Source organism: Lutjanus erythropterus, chromosome 10, assembly GCF_056507025.1.
Source record: "Lutjanus erythropterus isolate fLutEry1 chromosome 10, fLutEry1.hap2, whole genome shotgun sequence".
Classification (NCBI taxonomy): domain Eukaryota; kingdom Metazoa; phylum Chordata; class Actinopteri; order Lutjaniformes; family Lutjanidae; genus Lutjanus; species Lutjanus erythropterus.
The window spans coordinates 20,886,107-20,907,071 of record NC_139326.1 but is presented as its reverse complement, the minus strand read 5'-3'; the positions used below and the strand labels follow the sequence as shown (position 1 = coordinate 20,907,071).

At 38.7% G+C, this 20,965-nt stretch overlaps 1 protein-coding gene across 2 annotated transcripts in view; it reads right to left on the bottom strand.

Moving 5' to 3' along the window:
- Positions 1–5,056: 5,056 nt before the first annotated feature.
- LOC146320397 (transducin-like enhancer protein 4) overlaps positions 5,057–20,965 on the bottom strand; it is a 48,154-nt gene continuing 32,245 nt past the window's right edge. For both annotated transcript variants that reach the window (XM_084728634.1, XM_084728635.1), the window contains exons 9-20: positions 18,312–18,428; positions 17,545–17,598; positions 17,301–17,453; positions 16,748–16,880; positions 16,325–16,512; positions 15,631–15,707; positions 15,272–15,521; positions 14,930–15,177; positions 13,840–13,987; positions 12,637–12,787; positions 10,345–10,421; positions 5,057–9,795 (exon numbers count right to left, since the gene is read on the bottom strand). In XM_084728634.1, the coding sequence (XP_084584760.1) occupies positions 9,688–9,795; positions 10,345–10,421; positions 12,637–12,787; positions 13,840–13,987; positions 14,930–15,177; positions 15,272–15,521; positions 15,631–15,707; positions 16,325–16,512; positions 16,748–16,880; positions 17,301–17,453; positions 17,545–17,598; positions 18,312–18,428 (1,704 nt within the window). In that variant the 3' untranslated portion in view covers positions 5,057–9,687. The remainder of the gene's footprint in view (positions 9,796–10,344; positions 10,422–12,636; positions 12,788–13,839; positions 13,988–14,929; positions 15,178–15,271; positions 15,522–15,630; positions 15,708–16,324; positions 16,513–16,747; positions 16,881–17,300; positions 17,454–17,544; positions 17,599–18,311; positions 18,429–20,965) is intronic.

Below are 20,965 nucleotides of genomic sequence, written 5' to 3'. Positions count from 1 at the left end.
TCACTCTCGGGTGCCTTTTTAATGGACAAAACGTGAAAAACTGCCCTCTAAAGTGCCTTTCCATTGGACAAAACTTGAAATATTGCCCTCTAGGGTGCTCTTCTAATGGACAAAATGTGATGAAGTGCCCTCTACAGAGCCCTTCTGGTGGGTAAAGTATGATAACTGCCCTCTGTAGTGCCTCTCCAGTGGACAAAATGTGTGCCATATAGGTTGCCCTATATGCTACAAAATTAGTTGGCCGTTACATCCCTCTAAATGTGTTTTTGCGTTTGTTCCGTTTGTTTTTATTACAGAGGTGTAATTAAGTCACATAATAAAATCATTTTAACGTAGACCAGGGATTGGAACTATTTCAACATAAATGTATTTCTATTACTTTATTACTATCTCAGAACGGAGTTTCTCTGATCCTCAGTTATAAGGTAATGTCTTTTACTTGACAGGAGTTATTAAGTTGCCTGCAGTGTGCTCTTGTTCACAGCTAATACTCACAAGAACTAAAGGAGTATAAAATCCGCCTATTATTGCTGGTCAGGTGTTTTATCAATTCATCCACATTCATTATTTAAGTTTTAAAAAAAATCCTGGTATTTCCAGGGGTAATTGTCCCCTCTGTGCAGGGTGTATCTTTTAAGGGAATAAAAGACTAAAGCTACACAGCAGCACATCCACCACTGCTGTCTCCCGGGTTTTTGTGTATCCCATCAAAAGAATGACCGATGATTTTAAGTTCAGCTGAGGTTTTATGATCAAAGCACAGTAAAAGGTAATGATGTTGCTCACCAACCCTCCCAATCAGGTATAGAGGTTTTGTTAAAAAAAAAAAAATCTCCTAGCAACCACAACTGGTACTGTGCCAGAAGAAATAACACTTTTATATAGAGCGGTTTAATCTGTCCGTAGAGGGCAAGAAGGCTCTGCTGATGTGGTAATGGACCAGAAATAGGTGAGCATTAATACGGTGAGCATTCAGTTGGGATGAAATTGAATCTAATATGGTTGATTTCTGCTGTAATTTGTAATTTATTTTTCTGATTTCACTACACACGAGTCATGACTACTGTATGCCAGTGACGGTCAGTCAACCACTTTGATCCAGACTGAAATATCTAAAAACCTGATGGACTGCAATGAAATTTTGTGTATTTTGTTGCTGGTGATCCCTTGACTTTTTCTCTCTTTTTGTTTTGTGTGGATTTCCATTTAAAATACACAATACATCAATTCTGACGTAGTTTGTTGATCCTGTGAAGTGTTGCAGGATCAAGAGAGTTGTTTTCTTAACTGTGAAACAACCACCATATCACATGAAAATCTATCTAACATGACTCAGGCAAAAATCATGTCCTTCGTCGCTCGCTGACATATCTGGCGTATTCTATGTTAACGCAGAAGTTATAGCAATTACAACTATGGCTAGCAGCTTAGAAGATTGTTGGAAACATTACAAACAATACAAAAAGAGAATGAATGTCATGAGCAAAATATGGCATATGCTGCTTTTGGGTTAATAAATTCTTTGTTATCAGCTCAGTGCACTTGCCAGCATTATACTGGCATTTAAGGCAGTATGTGAGGCATTTTTCGATACTGACAGCAACTCTATATCCCTTATAACACCATAATGGAGCTATGTTTTATTTGAATACTTTGGTTTATGGCAAAATACCTGTAAAAGCAAATGACATTCCCATCAGCCATCAGTGGGGTTGATGGGATGCAGACAGGAGGCAGAGCAATTTCAGCTGAAATGATTTAATAACAAAAAGGTATATATAGCAAAAAGCTGAATCCAAAGGACATACAATCTAAAAGATGAAACCAATGGATGAAACACTTGACACACAAAGGGCGATGATGAACCATCAAAGAAATAGAGAAACACCAGAACCAAATATACAAAAAAAAAAAAAAAAAACTGATGAGGGGCAGGTGAAGCCATCAGAAAAAAGGAGGGAGAAGAGACAAAGACAGGAAGTGAAACAACAAAAACAAGAGAGTAGACAAGGACAACAAAATAAATCCAGAGATTACAAACAAAAAACACAAATCATGACAAAACAAGCTAGTGACATGTTAGCCAAAAGTTAAAAACCGTGTCCAAGTACAATTTCACAGAACCACTCTCATGGCTGTAGACTCTTGTTCAGTGCTTTTGTAGTGAGCTTCACATTGTTTTGAACTGCAGTAAATATTCGCTCTGCATGTATAATCCTCTTCGGGAGACTCCAGAGTGTGCTGTCAGTGCTCTGAAAGTGAATTAATTAAGAGTGATTCTGACAGTGCTCTGAAGTTTAGTAGAGTATTATAATGGTTCTGTAAAGTGGCACTTTGCAAACATTATACTAGCAGACTGTGAGGTTGCTAACATGGTCATGAAGGTTTTTGGAAGGACAACAACTGTAACAGCAGTCACAAACATGCATACTTTTAACATCCAAGTCTGCAGTCTCGTTAGGAAGAAAAGTAATGTTAATCTTTGCAGCCTAACGAGCCAAATCTATCAGCAACGTGATGCAACACATGCAAGCTGAGGCCATCTTGCTATTGTGTGGCCTGTTTGTTTAATCCAACTTCTATGTCTGTCAGGAAAGTGGGCAATTTGCAATCTGCAAGTGCTCTTAATATAAAACACTGAAGTAGGGTGGCTCATTCCCACATTGCATCCCCACCTTTCCTCCTTCTCTCCCACTTTTGGCTGTTTGAAGTGGCGGTTGGAGAGCTGTAACAGGAGTATCATTCACTGTAATGGTGGAGCATCCTCCTCCACAGCCCTCACTTAGATCACTTAATCCACTTCAACAGTCCAGCGCTGCGCTCTGCGTGAACACAGCACGTTCACAATGGGAGGTTAGACAGAGACTAGCGTTGACCTGTCAGCTTGTACTGAAATGCCACACTAAAACACTCTTGTTTTCCAGCTCACTTAATATGGATGTTGGACTCTGCCTGCCACACACAATAAGAGTCAAAATCTGAAGCTTTTTTGGCCAAAAAGTTTGTCACACACTAAATTCAAAAGAGGACAGATAATTATTGTTATATTAGTGTTGTCCATATCATCCACCACTGGTACTGCTGGGTGTATCCAATCTCTCCTTAAAGTTATTTGAAAGGATGTGCATATCACCACACCTGTCATGAACATGAAGGAGTCTTTATGAATGTTTATGACTGTTGTCATTGAGTGTTATTTGGTCATTTGTGTCTTTTTTTTTTTTTGCAAAGTTTACATTGTTTGAGATGTCTTGGCCATGACAACTTGATGTTATCAAACTAAAATGTTAAGCTTTATGTTTTAACATTAAATCATACCGTCATATGTGGCTGCCGTTGGCATTGGCCGTCGTGGGATCATCATAAGTGTGTCTGTCTGCATGTAAAGTGGTACATTTTGGACTTGTCATAAAGATGTCATTAAATATTATAAGGTCAGCTTGATGTTTGTTTTTGTAACTTTAGAATGAGCTGTTTATATCTACAGATGTGCTGGTCCTCTTCCATGGAGGCAAGGTGTTTGCAGTCTACAAGCTCACCACTAGATGTCACTAAATCCTACACACTGGTCCCTAAAATACAGAGGTTTGAGTATATCCCAGAGTTGTGGTAGATCATAGTGACCTTGTCAGGTCATTGGAATTTTTTTCATTGTGGATACTTTTTGTGGCCACTTTATTAAGCACTGTATCTGCTTTCTCCTTAGAGGATTCAGAAACAGGCTTGTAACATGTTCAAAGTAGGGAAGGCAGCTATAAAGAGGGCTGGTTCAGTACATTTTGTGGCAAGTCCAGAGCTGAAAAGTGAACAAATCACAGGACAAACCGAAATCTATTGTTCTGCTTGTTTTGCCACCAGACAGAGCTACAAGTTTCTTTCAAGGGCAGAGCCAGAACACAATGTAATAATAACCATTAAGGCAAAATGAATGTCTGCTGTGGCTTGACAGCAGGCTGTCGCCAGTGTACTCAATATACCATTAGAATATTAATGACCTTGTCATTCACAGAAAAGAAGGCAGGTTGATAATGAGTTCATTAAAAGGTTGCCAAACGCAAATCTGTGAATTCAGGAATGAAATATGTGAACAAGTCAAGTGAATTCTGTCACAAATTTTTGTTTTATTTTTGCAGGAGGGAATGAATCTGCTGTCATATAAGGTTAATCTGAGTCACAAGTCCATCGCACCCATACTCCATTTTTAATTTCTACTGTTCTAGATCATTTTCTCTCTTGTATTTATAGCATAAGAACAGGTGAAAAAAGATCTTTCTAAATTTCTTACATTGTTTTATCATTTGTAAAACATGATTTGCTGTTTTTTTTTTCAGGACCATTTTTCTAAGTTACTTTTTTGTCCTTTGTGGAAAAAGGTTTTGTAAAGTGACTTTTTTGTGTAGTGAGGATCATTTTATGTTTGTTGTTGTAATACTCATGTTGACCACAGGAGGCTGAGCCGATCCTCTATTCTATGTTCTAATTAGGACTAAACTCATTCAGCACCCTGCCTTTAATTCTATTTAGAGCACGGGGCACTTCAGCTTCTTGTGGCCAAAATGATTATCACAACAACAAACACAACAAATTTTTTTTTTCACCTTGGCAAGAATCCATCATGCCTGAATGAAAACAACCAATCAGAGCCAGCTTCCAACCCAAAACGTCACCCGACAGGAGCACCCTGAAAGAACTGAAATACTGTTGTTATTAATTTTGTTATTGTAATTTATGTGGACTTGTAGCTCAGCTTGTAACACTTTCTCTCTTTTCTCTCCTCTGCTCTGTGTGCTTACATCCATGGGCTACACACACACACACACACACACACAGAATGGGGCAGAGGAGAGGCAGGTGAAGTAACTCGAGTTGACGACAACACATTAGGCGATCAATCTATCCAAGAACTATCCCTTTCTCTGATGCAGTTTGGTTCTAGTTATCTAAGTATTTCCATTGTAATTAGCAACAAAAATAGTTAAATAATGAAAATTCAGCAAACTCTTACAGAGTAGTTATTAATTGGAGCAGTGAATGAGTCACAGACAAAATAGTCCACACAATAATTTAATAAAATCAACCACAGACTAGAAAAAAGAGAGCAAAGGCATTTTGTATTGAAGAGGGGAAAAAGCTCAACTAGCAACAGGAAGTTTCTTTCCACTGTAAGCTTGAATTATTACATGTTTACAGTAAATTTATAATACCTTCATGAGTTCAGTCAAGGTAAATGCTCTAGACATCATCATTATTGTACGTAACATGTCTCATTTCTTTATCAGATGTCATGTTAACCAGCTAACTTGCAGCAATCAGTTGAGAGGAGTAACATTGAGGTTTGACACTTGACATTAGCGCAAGTATAACCAAAGTGTATTTCATTCTTTTCCATTATTAATGTGGATGAAGGTCACACAGTGGCTATTTCATACAGAAGGTTCAGATTTTATGACTCATTCAAGAGCAGAAAACACAGCCGGGCAGTCGATGACAGCAAGGTGAATGAATTGTCATTTTCATTTGAAAGTGTGGCTGACTGCAGCAAACACAGGAATGTTTCAGACTTAGAAATAAAGCACAGAATAAGGCAAATACTGTGAGAAATAAACCAATATCATGACCAGTCCCGAAGAATGTGCAGTGTCACTGTATGTGGCTGCCAAAAAAATTACAAAAGAATCAGTCATGACAGTGTAATATATCTCTCATAGGGTTTCTTCTGCGTCAAACCAATTCGACTTTTACTCTTAAGAGGTGGCTTTACTGCAAAATGTTCCTTTTCATTCACACCAGTGCAGTTATTATCAGTAGTTTCTTCAATTCAAATAGAGATCTCTGTCACAGTTGAACAAAAGCCAATTCATACTGTAAAGAAATTTTTAAAAGCACTGACCATCTTTCAGATATGCTTCATCTTGGCATTTAACTAAAAAAAAAAAACTTTTATTTCCAGTGTAATACAGTATCAAGCCTTTTTTTTCTGAAAAGAGATGTGCTCAGAAACTTAGAGAGGAGTGAATAGTTGTAGGAGAGTGCCCCAGGCTGACACAAACTGATCTTTTTCAGATTTTAACATCTATATTTAAGCATTAAGACCTTGCAGTAAAATAAGACAGGTAGGTAGATCTCAGCCAGATTAATACTGAGCATGAGCACTGCTGTCTTTATCAGTTATTACCAGTTATCATTTGGCCCCATGTTTGCCAATTCAATCTTTTATAAGGCAGTCGTTGCCATTGTGAGAGATAAGGGAAAGAAAGAACTGTATTGAGCCAGAGAAATGGGTTTTAGTCGACACGACAATAACATGTTCTTGCACATTTGAGATTAGCCAGTAACACTTTACAATAAGGGTCACAAAGAGCATAAATATATGGGCAATTATGGTTAAGTAATGCTCATATAACATGAACAATAATTTATGGGGTTATATGTTGAGGAGCATCAATGGAGATAAAAGTACAAGCAAACCTCTACTGAGCCCAACTTTTACCAAACATAAACCATATACACCCTTAATTAAACATTAAGATAGTACTTTAACATGTAAACCCTTAATGACTGTTAATAGAAGGCAGTAATTAAACAGTAATTAACAGTTCATGCTGATTATTGTATTAACTAATGTTAAGCATTTTTAAAAATCATTAAATACATAAATTAAAACCTTAGTTAACACCATTAGTAACATGATTACTAGACACATTAGTTAACTATCAATTAGCTGTTAGTTAGTTCTTATTACTGCAATAACTAATGTTAATCAGTGTACCCCTATTGTAAAGTGTTCATGATTCGCCTTATTATTTTGATCACAGAAAAAGTAAAACACTGTAAAGGTCTCTCTGTTCATCACTTTGTTCTTGATTTGCAGGTTGGGAATGTCTTTTTGCATTCAAGGGCTCTATAACTGGAAATTAAAGCTATAATATTCAACAGAATTATGCAAAATTATGGATCCCACAAGAGTTATGGGCAGAAGTTAAACCAGGAGGCTGGGTTTGGGCACACAATCTAAAATGGTTAGGTTTTAAGAATGACCTTCCAGGTAATTAAGTTTAAAATTGTTGTTTAGGTTACGATATTGTTGAATCTAGCTGGATTCCAATAATGCTGCAATCCATTGTACACAGAAAAATGACCTCCAAAATGTAAAACTGCAGTGGAACACTCATTCAAGTTGGAAAGTCCAGCATTACCTTTTCATCAACTTTTAGTGTTTGTTTTGTTAAACATAATGTAAGAACTTTGTAGTTGCCATTTACACTCAGTTGATCTGTGCTTAATTGATGTTTAGCTTACTCCTAAAGTGTGCTAATCTGTTAACTCAGCTGCTGTAGATGCTTGTGAATTTTAGAGACTTGCCACACAAACATCAGTTTGTGGTGGGCGTCCATGTTTTCACAAGCAGATGCACTGGGACACATTTGATTGGAAGACGGGAATAACTTTTAACTATCAGCTTCTGACTTGCAATGGATTGCAGCATTTCTACTGATGCGGTGTTGTTTTTGGATGTCTTCCTGTAGAGTCTTTTGGGCATTGGGTTGTAGCTATGCTGCAGATATGCAATAGCAACAATAACAAAGCTTGAAAGCAGAGAGAAAAAAACAAAACAGCAATGAATAATGAAGTATCAAACACATCTGGTTAATGGCACCATGCTTCCAACTATCAGACTGAATCAGCAGCAGCCATGAATAGTGTATTTCACGTGCATGTGTTCAGCAAAGCAGAAGAAATAAAGAGGAGTTTGGTCCTTATTACAGACAACTGATACAAACCGGGCTGGATAATCTGGGTTACCATTTGTGTTACTTTGCTGATCTTTTTACTAAAATCCATCCTTAAATGTTGCAAAATGTACACTCAAGAACAGTAACGTTTAAAAAACACTCCAACGGCAGAGTCCATCATGTTTCATCTCTGTGTAGTCGAACACTCAGCGGGACGAAATGGAGTCAGAAGCGTAGCAGCATAAAGGCACTGTGTTATTTCTACAAGCTGACAAAGGTAAATCCAAGAGAAATCACGAGCATATCGCTGACCACTTGTTCGTCACAGAAGTGTCCAAAGGTCCAAACAAAAAGATCCAGGCAGGAAATGGAGGGCGGGTAGCCCTCCAAACACCAATCAACAAGTTTTTTACTGGAATCTGTTAGACAGAAGCCAGTGAGACTGAACTGAGGGGGCAGAACCAAGTGCAAAGGCCAAACAGTAGTGAGGGCACTGAGGGCAATCTGGTTATTTTGTTTGTTCAATGCCCAGAGTGTGGGAACACACACACACACACACACACACATACAAAGACACTTACACCTCTCTCAGGATTATGAGAAAAAATAAATACTAATATTTAATGAACACATACAGTAGGTAGAAAAGAAGCTGCACTTAAAAGAATAGTTTGACATTTTTAGGAAATACGATTATTTGCTTTCTCCCAAAGGTTAAGATGAGAAGATGGATATCAGTGTCTAGTTCACTCAAATAAGCATAAATACTGAAAATAAAGAGAAACAGCTAGCCTGGTTTGTCCAAGGTAAAACAGGGACTTATCATCTCATTAATTAACACGTTGTATCTCATTTGTAAAACTGGTTAAAAAGACAACGTGTAAAGACAACAAGTTGCGGTTTTAAGGGGGATTTTGTGCCAGACTGTATCTTGGCTGAATGCAGTGACTTCCTGGCATCACTGCTGATTGCCAGGCAACCTCACAGGGATGACAAGATGACAAGCTGCTAGTGGGCATATTTTGTTTTTGGACAGAGCAAGGCTATCTGTTTCCTCTGGTTTCCAGTCTTTATGCTAGGCTCAGATAATTGTCTCTCGGCCATAGCTTCATATTTAGCATCCAGGCATGAGAGTAATAACAGTCCTCTCATCTAACTATGCAGGAGAGAGCAAGCAAATAAATGTGTTTTCCGCAATATCAAACAATGTAACTGTCTTCATAACGTGGGCTGTGTTGGTGGCAGGAGCTAAATGTAATCAGTCCACTGCCTTGTAAAGTGACGTAAAACTTGACAGCACTAAATCAAGATGTGGTTGATTACTGTTGTCTAACGGTAGCAAATGGATTATCAAATATTATGTTTTACCTTACAATACGGCCTGATGTCCCTCTGGATTTTCACTATTCATTGTCTTTTCTGTCTGTATGACTTCCAGTGCATTCCTCGCTGGTGTCCCCTCCATGCCCTGAACATAAAAACCTCTTCTCCCGGCGGTCCAAAGCTTCTCTTCTACCGATGTAAACACCAACACTCACCCAGTACTCAGGACCGCTAGCTGCATGACGTGAACAATGACACTCGTGTTGTACCTGTTTGTCTGTGCAAATGTTTTGGGGCTAAAAAAAAAAAGTATGGCGGAGGCCTAAAAGTGTAAAGGAATGTTATCAGCGTCCTCTCCAGATTCAGTGCACATGTACATTCACTCATCCTCACACTACCACAAAAAAACACTTAGAAAAAAAAAAGAAAAGAAAAATCTCTGTGCTTGGTTCTGCTTTGTTTTGATCCACGGCTAAAAGGTGAAAAGGTCACTGTCCAAGAAGGACTCTGTCTGTTTGGTTAGTTCCATTCAAATCCATTTATACACATTAGAAATTGTACATGGGTGACGGAGACATCGCAGGGCATCTGGGTAGGAGGATGGCCTTGCTGTTGAATGGCTGCAGCCCTCCTAGTAGTTGACCTCATAGACTGTTGCTTTCTTATCTCCTGAGCCCGTCACAATGTACTTATCATCTATGGAGATGTCGCAGCTCAGCACTGAGGACGACTCCTTTGACTGTAAGGGGAATAAAAAATGTGTGAAAATGTAAAAAAAAAAAAAGCGCATTTGGAGTGAGAAAAATTCAAAAGGGATGAAGGCCGTGTGGGTGACAGACAGGTGCTGATTAATTTCTCCCCAATTTCTTTAAAAGTAAAGCGTAGTCACACACTAAGCTCCTACTGCAACTTTATTTTTCCTTTTTCGAGATCCTCATGAAGGCTTCAAATGTTTCTGTCCATGATTCATAATAATGTCGCAGAATGAGAGCTGAGCTGAGTGTGTGGCTACATTTTTACTTTTTAAGATTTCTGATTTTCACATGACTGTAAAACTTTCACTACATTTCCTGTCTAAAATTGCCCATTTAACTTCTTTGTGACTACCTTCCCACAAAAGCGTAAAGTCAGTGAGCAGAAAGATTTTGATGTCGGGTTTAGTGCTCAAAGATATTTCCATAAAATCAGTAACCTCCTGACTATTAAGACTGCATTAGACTGTATTTGGCCTCTCAGCTGTTTGTCATCCATGCTGTTTTGTTGTTGTGATACATTCTTCCACACTTACCTGGAATATGCTGGCTCCATAGGGGGTTCTCCATGCATTGAGCAGATTGTCTTTTCCTGTGCTCACAAACCACTTCCCTGCAGAGGATGGCAGACTACATTAGGCCACTTCAAGACTAATTTTAAACACATCTCAACACTTACTGTAAATGGTCATGCATTACCATCCAAACTCATCCTGATATCAGATCTAGTTCCCCAAAATGTATTTTACTCTAATATTTTTCTCTTACATCAGTTTTGAGTGTACCCTCGAGACAGTTTCTGTTTAAATCCGTGCTACTTGCACCGTTTTTGTATTTGGTTGTGTTTTCTCACTTTGCAGCATTTTTTAAAAATGTTTTCTAATTTGTTGATTTTCTCTATTTGCATGTCTTGCCTTAAATAGCAGTGTGTTAATCTCTCACAGCCACCGAACCCAAGGGTTCAGCAGCTAATTCAGTTATCATTAGTCATTAGTTTGTGCCATACATTTTTATTTATTTGTTAGTTGCAGAATTTTTTTGACAACTGGTCATATAGCTTGAAAGACGACTGGTTGAGTAGGAAACTCTTCAGTCAGGGCAGCCGTAATATAAATAGTACTGTAGTTATGACAGGTAGATGATTTTTACTTAGTGCAGGGGTAACTCTATTTATTTGATAAGCCAGATCATAGTGAGTAATAATGACTCATTGTTTAAGAACACTCCTACATTAGAAACATTGCAAATAAAACAGCTGTCAGTCACACGCTCAATGCAGAGTAAAGTTACAAAATGAAATGATGCACACTCTCTTGAACGATCCAAGACTGTTCAAATGAGAGAAAGGGGGGGAATCTCCGGGGTGAGTCAAGAGGCGCAAAATCTATTTTGGTGGGTGCAAAAAATTCTATTCTAACAATGTGGTAAAATCCTCGAACAGTGCTACATGTCCGACTGAACACCAGCTTCTTATTTTTAACCACTGGAGGGTGAATTAATCCAGAGTCAGTGGGATAAATATAATAACAACATATACTGTCCAAAAAATTACAATATGGGCTAAAAAAAAAAGTCATAATGTAGAGATATTTTTTAAACATTAGTATGATCCTTCATTAGTTATTTAAAATACAGCACTGACAGACAAACCTGCCAGTTGCTTTATGTCTGCTGTATGTCTGTCTTATTCTATGTCTTATAGATTGGTCCAGCATGATATCTGGCTGTACGACGCCTTCTTCTGAAAATCTTCATTTACATTGTAAATTTCATAATCAGATTTTTGTTCATTTTAACAGTCTCCTACACAAACCTCCCACATTTTGTCACATTCACACATCCTTTCCTTACCATGCAGCATATAAACCTGTCATTTTCTCTAGTGCATCCCTCGACATGTTGTCCTCAGTTCACACACAATCTGATCACCAGGACAATTTCTCAAAGACATGTGCTGCCTTCAGATGGAACTTGTGAGCCTGTGGTTACTCACAAATTCACAAGTTGTGTACATGATATGCTTGGCGTTCAAGTGGTTAAGTCGTGAGTATGCCTCTGCCAGGCAACGGTAACATGGAAGCTAAAACTGTCAGCGTCTAGAGGGACTCAAGAAAAAAGTTGCTATATCACGTGGGAGTGAGTGCATGTGCTTGTTGTCTGGCATTGGGCTGTCTCATCACTTTCTGGATTAACTAGCAAAACTATAAGCTAAATTATTTATTAACCTAAATCTTTGTCTTAACCACATGATTAAAAATGAAAGAAATGAGACCCAGCAGCTAATTATCACTTCAACAATTTTGTCAGATGAGGATTCTGTATTCTGACATTAATACAAGTTAGTGTCTTTCATCAAAAGATGTCCTAATTGCCTTACAGGGCACACAATCAATTTCCATGCACATATGTGTAAGACCAAATATACATGAATAGTATATTCTGTATGCCTTCATATTTGACACACAAAAATGTACTGTATATGATATGAAGTTTTTAGGGAGCCTGGCAACTAAAAGCTAGTGAGCAGGTAACGTCAGGAAATACAAGGCTATAGTGAAAATAAATGGTAAAATATTAAATAAATGTTTTAATTACAAAGAAAAACCCTATATGACTCAAACTGAAAATGACAGCAAACACATTACAACTCGGAACTTAGAACATTTTCAGAACATTTCCACTTCTGAGGTCTTGAACACACAAGTGGGAACGTTTATGTCGACTCCTTGAAACATTCATTCATTTCCTTCCTTTAAAAAATGTATAAAAATCCTGGTAGGAACATGTTCGAGGACAGCGGCATCTTAACATATTTAGGTGATTCTTACCGCAGTGAGCAAATCTGAGCGAGAGCACACAGCTTTCATGCAGGTGGAGCTGGTACTTGTCGGGCTTGGTGACATGTAGGACCTCCACGTTATTGTTCTCCATCCCCACTGCCAGCCACTCTCCCGTTGGACAGTATCCCAGTGAGAAAATCTGCAACCAAACCCAGCAGTCTCTCATACTGTATGTATGTATATTACATACATCATCTCTTATTAGTCTACTCTCTCTTTCAGTGCATGAAGACTGTGTTTGTCTGTGTGGGTGGACTCTGATATTAACATATGTATGCATGCTGGCAAAAGTCCACTGTATGCTTTTCTACAACATCACAAACATTTCAGTCCCTGATGTACTAATCTGTTGAAACAGATGGTTGTTTCTGTTCCTAAAATCGTATTAAGTATGTAACAGTCCTGCTGGAAAAAGCAATTATACGTCATGAAATGCAGTGGCTGAATGATTTAGTCAATTCTCATTCTTGAAACAAAACTCAACAATATTTTCCAGATGATGACAACCAAAATAGCACCTGATGGCTCAATGAACCCGGTAAACGTGATCGTATTTCGGCACTGCCAAATCTCCGGTGTTACATTTACTGAAGCTGTTTTTTAGGAGGTTTAAGGAGGATGAGAACAGATATTATTGGGTGGAATAAGCACTCTACTGGTCATGTCTCCCCCTGTCTTCCCTGCCCTCTCTTTAATGCACACTCACCTCCTCCTGTGCACACTGAGATTGTGAAATGGGTCTTTTCTGGAAAAATTGCAGTAATGGTCTATTATTGCTGCTCTTCTGCTCGCCTGAAAAAAACTAAATTCCAACTGCCAGTATTATTAGTGTTAAAGGTATTTGAGCAGAGGGCCGTCTGGCCTTTATTGTGGGTTAAATGTTCTGAACTGAGCTTGTAAATTACTGCAATAAGGCAAAGCCCAAGAGTGTAATCACACCAACTGCAAATGGCTGCGACTTGTACTGAGATGGACGATTTTCAACAATCTGTGCCTCTTACTTTAAACACCAAATAATAATAAAAACCAAACCTGTTTGCAACTTATGCCTGCAAACTGCCGGAGGGAGTGAACAAACTTACCGCTACCACTGCTACATAAATTGTGATCCATACCATATTCTAACAGCAGTAGACAGAGTTTCAGCACTAACAGAAAGGGCGTGTTTGTTTGTAAGAAGCATTTCTGTACCTGGGAAGTGAAGTCATGCTGCTGCAGCTGCCGTCCCTCTCTGAGGTCCCAGGATCGCACTGTGTTGTCCAGGCCTCCAGTCCACAGCTTGGTCCCATCATTAGAGATGTCTATGCAGCTAGCTCCATCTGTGTGGCCCTGGAACTGCCTGCAGAAAAACAAAGGACGGAGTCAAACAAACCCATACACAACAGCAGAGCATATGGATATTTGCTTTTTGTCTTGGAGAGAAGAAATAATACAGACACAGCAAAAGGAAAGAAAGAGTCTTTATAGTTTCAGTATGTCAGCACCCAGTGGCAGTTTGAGGGTAAACTTATAGGATTTTTGTACAAACCTCAGACTGATTAATAGCGATTAAGTGATTAGCATACTTTCTGCCAGCCTTGGGAGAACTTATCAGTGATGATGTGAGATGATAAAGTGACTGGATTAATCTTAACCTACACACTATCTGGCATTCATCACAAATGGATGAGAAACGCTGATATACTGTCTGTATTCAAGGACACTGACCGTGGTACAATAATTGACTATAATATTGACCAAAAAAGTTCTACCTCCTGAGTAGGGACATTTTTTTTAGGTAAAATAATGTCCCTGGAACTTAATTTAGATCCTGGTCCCTGAGTTCTTCTAAAGATTTGTACTTCCTGGGGAAAGTTCCTGCAGTGGAAACACAGCTGAAGTCAAGATTTGGGCTTAAACAGTGAGAGATACTTCATTTCTATTTCCCACACATAAATAAATTAAATAAATAAAGAGTTAATACCAAGAACACCCTATTCATTACGTAAACGTTATTAAACAATATTGACAATGTCAAAGATATTAACAGATTATGTAAGAAAAACATAAAAAAAAAATCTAAATTTTCCACTTACTGTAGTGAAAAAAACAGAAGACAATAAGGATTCTCGCTTTTTGAAAATCATCTGTCATTTTCAACGATTTTCTCCTCGAGTTAAAAAGTTAATGTCATGGGTTCAATTTAACTGGTTCCAACAACTGGGTTTAAATTGGTGAGACATTCATTATTTAATCCAGAAGTAATCAAAACCCTCACTAATCACCCTCCCCAGCTCCATACCTGACCAGAGTCTGGTTGTGAAGATCCCAGACCGCAATGTTTCCATCAGAGCAGCAGGAAAAGCAAACCTTGGAGTCGGGGCTAATGGCCAGAGCATAACACGCAGGTGCTGATGAGGTCAGTTCAGCCTTGATTCGTGGAGTTGGCGTCGCCAGATCCCAGATTGACAGAGTACTTGCCTCACCCCCGACAATGAGAGTCCGCCCATCAGGAAGTAGCCGACAGGAGCGGATGTAATTATCTCTGTTCTGATGTGACAGACGCACAGGAGTACTTTGTTACTGTCATCAAACAAGTTACATTGCAGTGCCATTTTTGTGAGGGTCAGTACAGCGCACTCACAAGGCAATCCAGCTGGGATACAGGGGTCTTGTTGCCCGGGTGACTGATGTCCCACACTTTGACACAGCCCTTGCCGCCGGTGTAGACATGCCGCGTCGGGTTACTGATGGTGACAGCACACACCACCTCCCCGTGGCTCAGAGTATTGATCTGTCGTGCGTGGCGTGGAATGCCAGGACCGATCAGTGAATCCGGAGGAAAAGGCACAGGCTGCATCTGTCCATCAGCGCTCACATGGAAGGAGTAGGCTCTGGAGGAAAGGCGGAAAGGTAAATAAAAATGTGACATAAAAGAGGAAATAGATGTCGATTTATCAAACATCGTTGCTGTAATTGTGAGAACCAGAAGAGGAAACATACGGTTTTCCACCAGGGATGCCTGACAGGTTGGGAGGAAGGCCAGGGACACGTATGTGGTGGTGAGGATCAAATCCCACCTTAAGAGTCAAAGACAGAGAGTTTAGAAACAACTCAACCACAAACAAAGCTAGACCTGTTGGTAGCTGGTATCACCATGATTGGTTTGAACTGGAATTAATTCTTTAAAAGAAGTCATAACCTGTTTTTTTTTTCAGCTTGTATGCTTTATGTCCTGAGTGCTGTTATCTGTATTAAGTATGCCATAAACTGTAAGCAGCACTGTAAGCAAAGATGAACCCAGATGACCCTTGTTTGTGCAGAGTTGGTAGTTACATGCTAGCTGACTGGTTTGTTTCAGACCAGGCCCAGTTTATAAAAAAAAAAAAAAAAAAAAAATTAAAGGAGCCCTGCAATTAAATAGCGTTAATTACATGGTCAAAATTTGCAATTTCAACAAAATTTATGATGAAAAAAATAATAAAAGAAAATAATGCCAACTGCAGATTTTAGTTATAAATGTTATAAACTGCCGTGAGACAGTGGCCATTATGATTTGCCCCCATATAAATAAAACCGAACTGACTTGACTTGACATGATGTTAACAGTTATAAATCCAGTCATAAAAATAATATTTAAAATAATTCTAATTGTAATTAAGACACAACACGCTTGTGTTTGTGTTTGTTTGGTTACCACTTGTGTGCGTCCATAAGCTGCCACTGCAGCGGCAGCCACCGCGCTCATCTGTGGAGAAATATTATGCAGGCCAGTGTAGGCTGCTCCTGCTCCACTCAGCTCTCCGTTTATACCCGGGTGAGGAACCATTCCAAACGGACTGGGGTACGAACAGGGCACTGCCAACGGTGTACGGAGACCAGGAGCTATGAGAAGCAAAACACTGTCTGATAGAAGATGATACTTTTAACAGCTAATGTGTCTGGTATTTGGCTGGACAGCATTCATTTTTCAGCGGTCTGGCTCAAAATGGTCTTTTTAGCACAGGCTTAAACAAAGCTCTTTGCTACTGAAAACAACAAGTTAGAGGTCTGTTTCTGCGGCATGGTTTCCAAAAACATCTACTTTGATCAAATTTTATGTTCTGTTTGCGACACTCACCGAGCGCCTCGACTCCTGATGGTTTACTGGGCGCGGTCCTCAGGCCCGGGGTGGAGGTGCTGCTGGGTGTGGGGGCGTCAGAGCGGGATGTGGGGGTGCTGGACTTGGACACAGGTGTTGTGGACTTCTCATTCTACAACAAAAAGATGCATCAAAGTCTTTATCACAAAAGTTTTAAACACTTTAAACGCTGAATTCATGTGGAACAGATCTCTGTGGTCTATAGAGCTGAAAGACACTTCAGATTTAATTTCAGAGCCGAAACATTTAAATAATAGAAAAAAACATTCATGCTTTGACTAATAAAATTGATATTCTATAAAATAGTGTTATTACATGCTTTCTGCACCTGATTTAATCCAAGTTTTTTCAGTCTGTATTTACATTTTAGCTCATACTTTATCATCTTCTGTCTTCTTTAACACCAAACCTTCACTCTCCACTATACCTTATTCACAATGACTTCATTTTTATGAATGCCTAAAAATAGAAAACTACCCAGAGAAATGATGAAAAAGAAGATCAGAAGGCTATAATTACCCAAATGACTCACCAAATTAATCTCTTTGGATTTGGATGAAGGTGTGCTGCTGGAGGAGGCGATGGAGGAGGGACTCAGCGGAGCATCCTTCTTCAACAGGCGACGCTTGTCCAACCCGTTCTCCCGAGGAGAGTGGGCAGGACTTCCTCTAGGAGACACGGGATCCTGTGTTGGGTGAGCACAGATAAAGATGAGAGAGTCAAGATGGATTTATGTTTTTCTCGTCAGGCAACACAAAAGATCCTATGCGTGGTACCTCATTGGAGACGTCCACTACCAGGTTGTCATCGCTCTTCTCTCCATCACTTTCCTGGGACAGATACAGATACATTAACATTATGTGTAAAACTTTATTGTGCATTTCATGTGCTCATTTTGTTTTATTTATTTATTTTGGATAAAATGGATGAACTTCAGGGATTGAAAACTTCTGCTGTATGTTCACTACATGAAGTATCTCTTGGAGGACATTTCTCGACCAGTAAAAATGCAGATCATCAATGCTTTTATCAAATTTAAGATCCAATTTATTTGATGGTTACTAAAATAGAAATTGCACATACAGTCATAAAAAGGGTAATCATAAAATCAACGATTTAATTAAGACCATAAAAACTATTTTAATCATTCCTCTGGCATTTTTCCCTTTGTATTTCTGCATGTTTTAATGATCAGACAAAGAGGTCAGAATGGGTCCATTGCGTAGCAGCCAGATGGCTCATTTGGCTCAGGTACAAGTCATAAACTGCAACATACTGAGTTTAAATCCGAGCTACGACCTTTGTCATGTCAGGTCTCATTCTCACTGTGTTTCTGTTGCCAAAAGTGTGCACAGGTTTATTTGTTTGAAGTGGCTTACGTGTGATAACTTACTTAACTTTAGAAAGATGGCGGTCTTCTTTTTTTGTCTAAAATGGTGAGTATTTTACCCGCAGTGTAGCTCATGTAATTACAAGAGTGACATGATCACAAAACAATTACAAACTTATCAAGTTAGGAAAGGTAAACATCTTGTTCCCTCACATAGCGTGTGGACTCCTTGTCATCCGTCTTCTGTTTCTTGCTGTCGGAGGAGTAATCGCTTGAACTCCTGTGCTTCTCTCCAGTCCGAAAACTGGCCGAAGGAGACACAGATGAGCTCTGGAAGAGACAAGAATCATGTACTTCAGGGGAGATGAAAAACGTTATTCTTACTTTTAAAAGAATGCTATGCACAGAACAGGGATCTAGAATTGTCTCTGGACTCAGTCACTTTATATGCACAAATTATCGTGCTATATTGTAATTCTCTTTATGTCTTAGAAGCAGCTGTGACTACATACCAGAAGAATTAACATAATATATTTTATTGTGTTTGTTTGTGTTTTTTGTAATTTGGATGAACCTTTCAATTATATTAGGTACTGTTCAACAAATAAAATTTCGCATAGGGGCTCTGAGGCAAAATAATTATTTATTTAAATTGGCGCTGGTATACATTTGGTCTCCTTTATATCAGAATCTGAAATACTTTATTGATCTCTGTGGGAAAACTGGGTCATGTTACAGTTGCTTCCATTCAACGATAGAAAGTATTTAGAAATACACTTTCACTCTAACAGGGTTTTTTTTTTTTAAGTCTGAGACTGTGGGCCTCTGCTCAGACAAGTTGGAGTTTACTTTCTTTTTTACTTTTAAGGTATGCTCAATTCCTGGAGGTCTATGGGATCATGATTGTGTTATTTGATCCTACAAACACTCTAAAATCAGGCCAAGACAGTCTAATATTGCTGGTATACCTACTTTCAGACTACACCAAATACATAAAAAAGGACTGTCAAAAGGCATTTATCGGTTTCTGACCCTGCGAAAACCAGTAAAATTACCCAAACTACCATACCTCTAAACTATCTCTTTGACCAGATCACACGTTTGGTCTAATCTATGTTATGTCCTTTTTAACTTTTTAACTAATATAATAGGTTTTTTTTTACTTTTTTCACTTTAAGTGAAAAAGGCACACCTGCTACCTTGAAAACCTCTGCACTACGGTGCAAGGAAAACAGAAAAATAACAAAATAAGAAATATAAGGAAGAATAGGTGCATCACTCTACAGTGTATAAGAACACAGTAAATAATGCAATGTGCTAAAATACATGAACAGTATAAATAAGAATATTAGTTGAAATGTACTGTATAAATACAGTCGTACAGTTACAGTTGAAAATATAAACAATAAATGAATTATGGGGTTATAGTTGCTGACAGAGTTGAAATAAGTCCTAGAGCCACTCTATCGCCTCAGTGTCTCACACTCTGACAGGGTGAAAACTGTAAGTAAGATACAATTTAAATGCAACAAATCTCATGTCAAGACTTCCACTTTGAGCTAAATTAGGACAAATCTGGCAATAAGCACGCGGCCAGACAGCAATGCAAACGTTGCACAAACACTCCAGTCCACGGCTGGATTTACACATCATTTTAAAAACTCCTCTGCCTGTCAAACTCATTTCATTTTCACTGTATCATACAATACCAAAGCAGCACTGGATCCTTGACAGTTTGACTGCACCATCACAGTCTGAACTCAGCAGCATTATTTTGAGATTAGGGGGGAAGGAGGGGGTGCTGCTCCATTGATGTCTCTCTTTCCTTAATCAAATATGGCATCCTTTAAATACCATTACTGAAGGATTAATCCTCTTTGAGAAGCAAAGATCAAAATAAGGTCAACTAAACATTTCCCCTCTTGCTCCGCCTGTCCCTGCTGATCTCTCCCTCCCTGTCTCTCATTGGGAGGCAGGCGCTCCTTACCCGGCAGACGACGGCGGACAGAGAGAAGAAAAATAAAGCAGGACCTTTAACTCGACCTTTCCACTAACTCACGCTTGTAACCTTTCCACTGCCCTTTGCCGTGCTGCAAGTGTTGATGACAAAGATTCTGTGGGGGAGGAGTGAGGTGTGGTGTGTGTGTGTGTGTGTGTGTGGTCATGCAGCACTTGTACCTGTTTACATTTTAGTACTCTGTATGTGCAAACAATGTTGAGCTGCAGAGGTGGCAAAAGTACACACATTCTGTCCTCAAGCAGAAGTACAGAAGACTCACCTTCTTTACTCAGGTAAAAGTGAAAAAAAGTGATGCTTCATCTTGTTACATGTTTTGCATTGTTTTTGTCTTGTTACAATACACCCTTTACATCATTATTTTATAGTTATGTCTTCTGACTGGTTTTTGCCTTGTTATGTTTTTACGTAATTTTTCTGGTTATGTCTTTTAAGTTGTTTTTGTGTTCTTAGATGTCTTGTTGCTCGTTTTACGTCATTTTTGTCTTGTTTCATCTGTTTAAGTCATTTTCATATTATGTCTTTTGCATAGTTTTTGTCTCATTATGTCTTTTACATAGTTCTCACCTCGTTACACCATTTTTGCCTTCTTATGTCCTTTTTATCTTGTTACATTATTTATGTCTTTGTTGTCGTGTTACATCATTTTCGTCCTGTTGTGTCATGTTTGTCTTATGTCTTTTCTTAAGTCATCATTTTTTGTTTTCTTACATCTTTTATGTTATTTTTGTCTTCTTAGATTATTTATGTTGTTTTCATCTTGTTACATAATTTCCGTCTTGTTATGTCTTTCACTTTGTGTTCATCTTGTTCCATCTTTTTCATCATTTTCATCTTGTTACATTGTTAC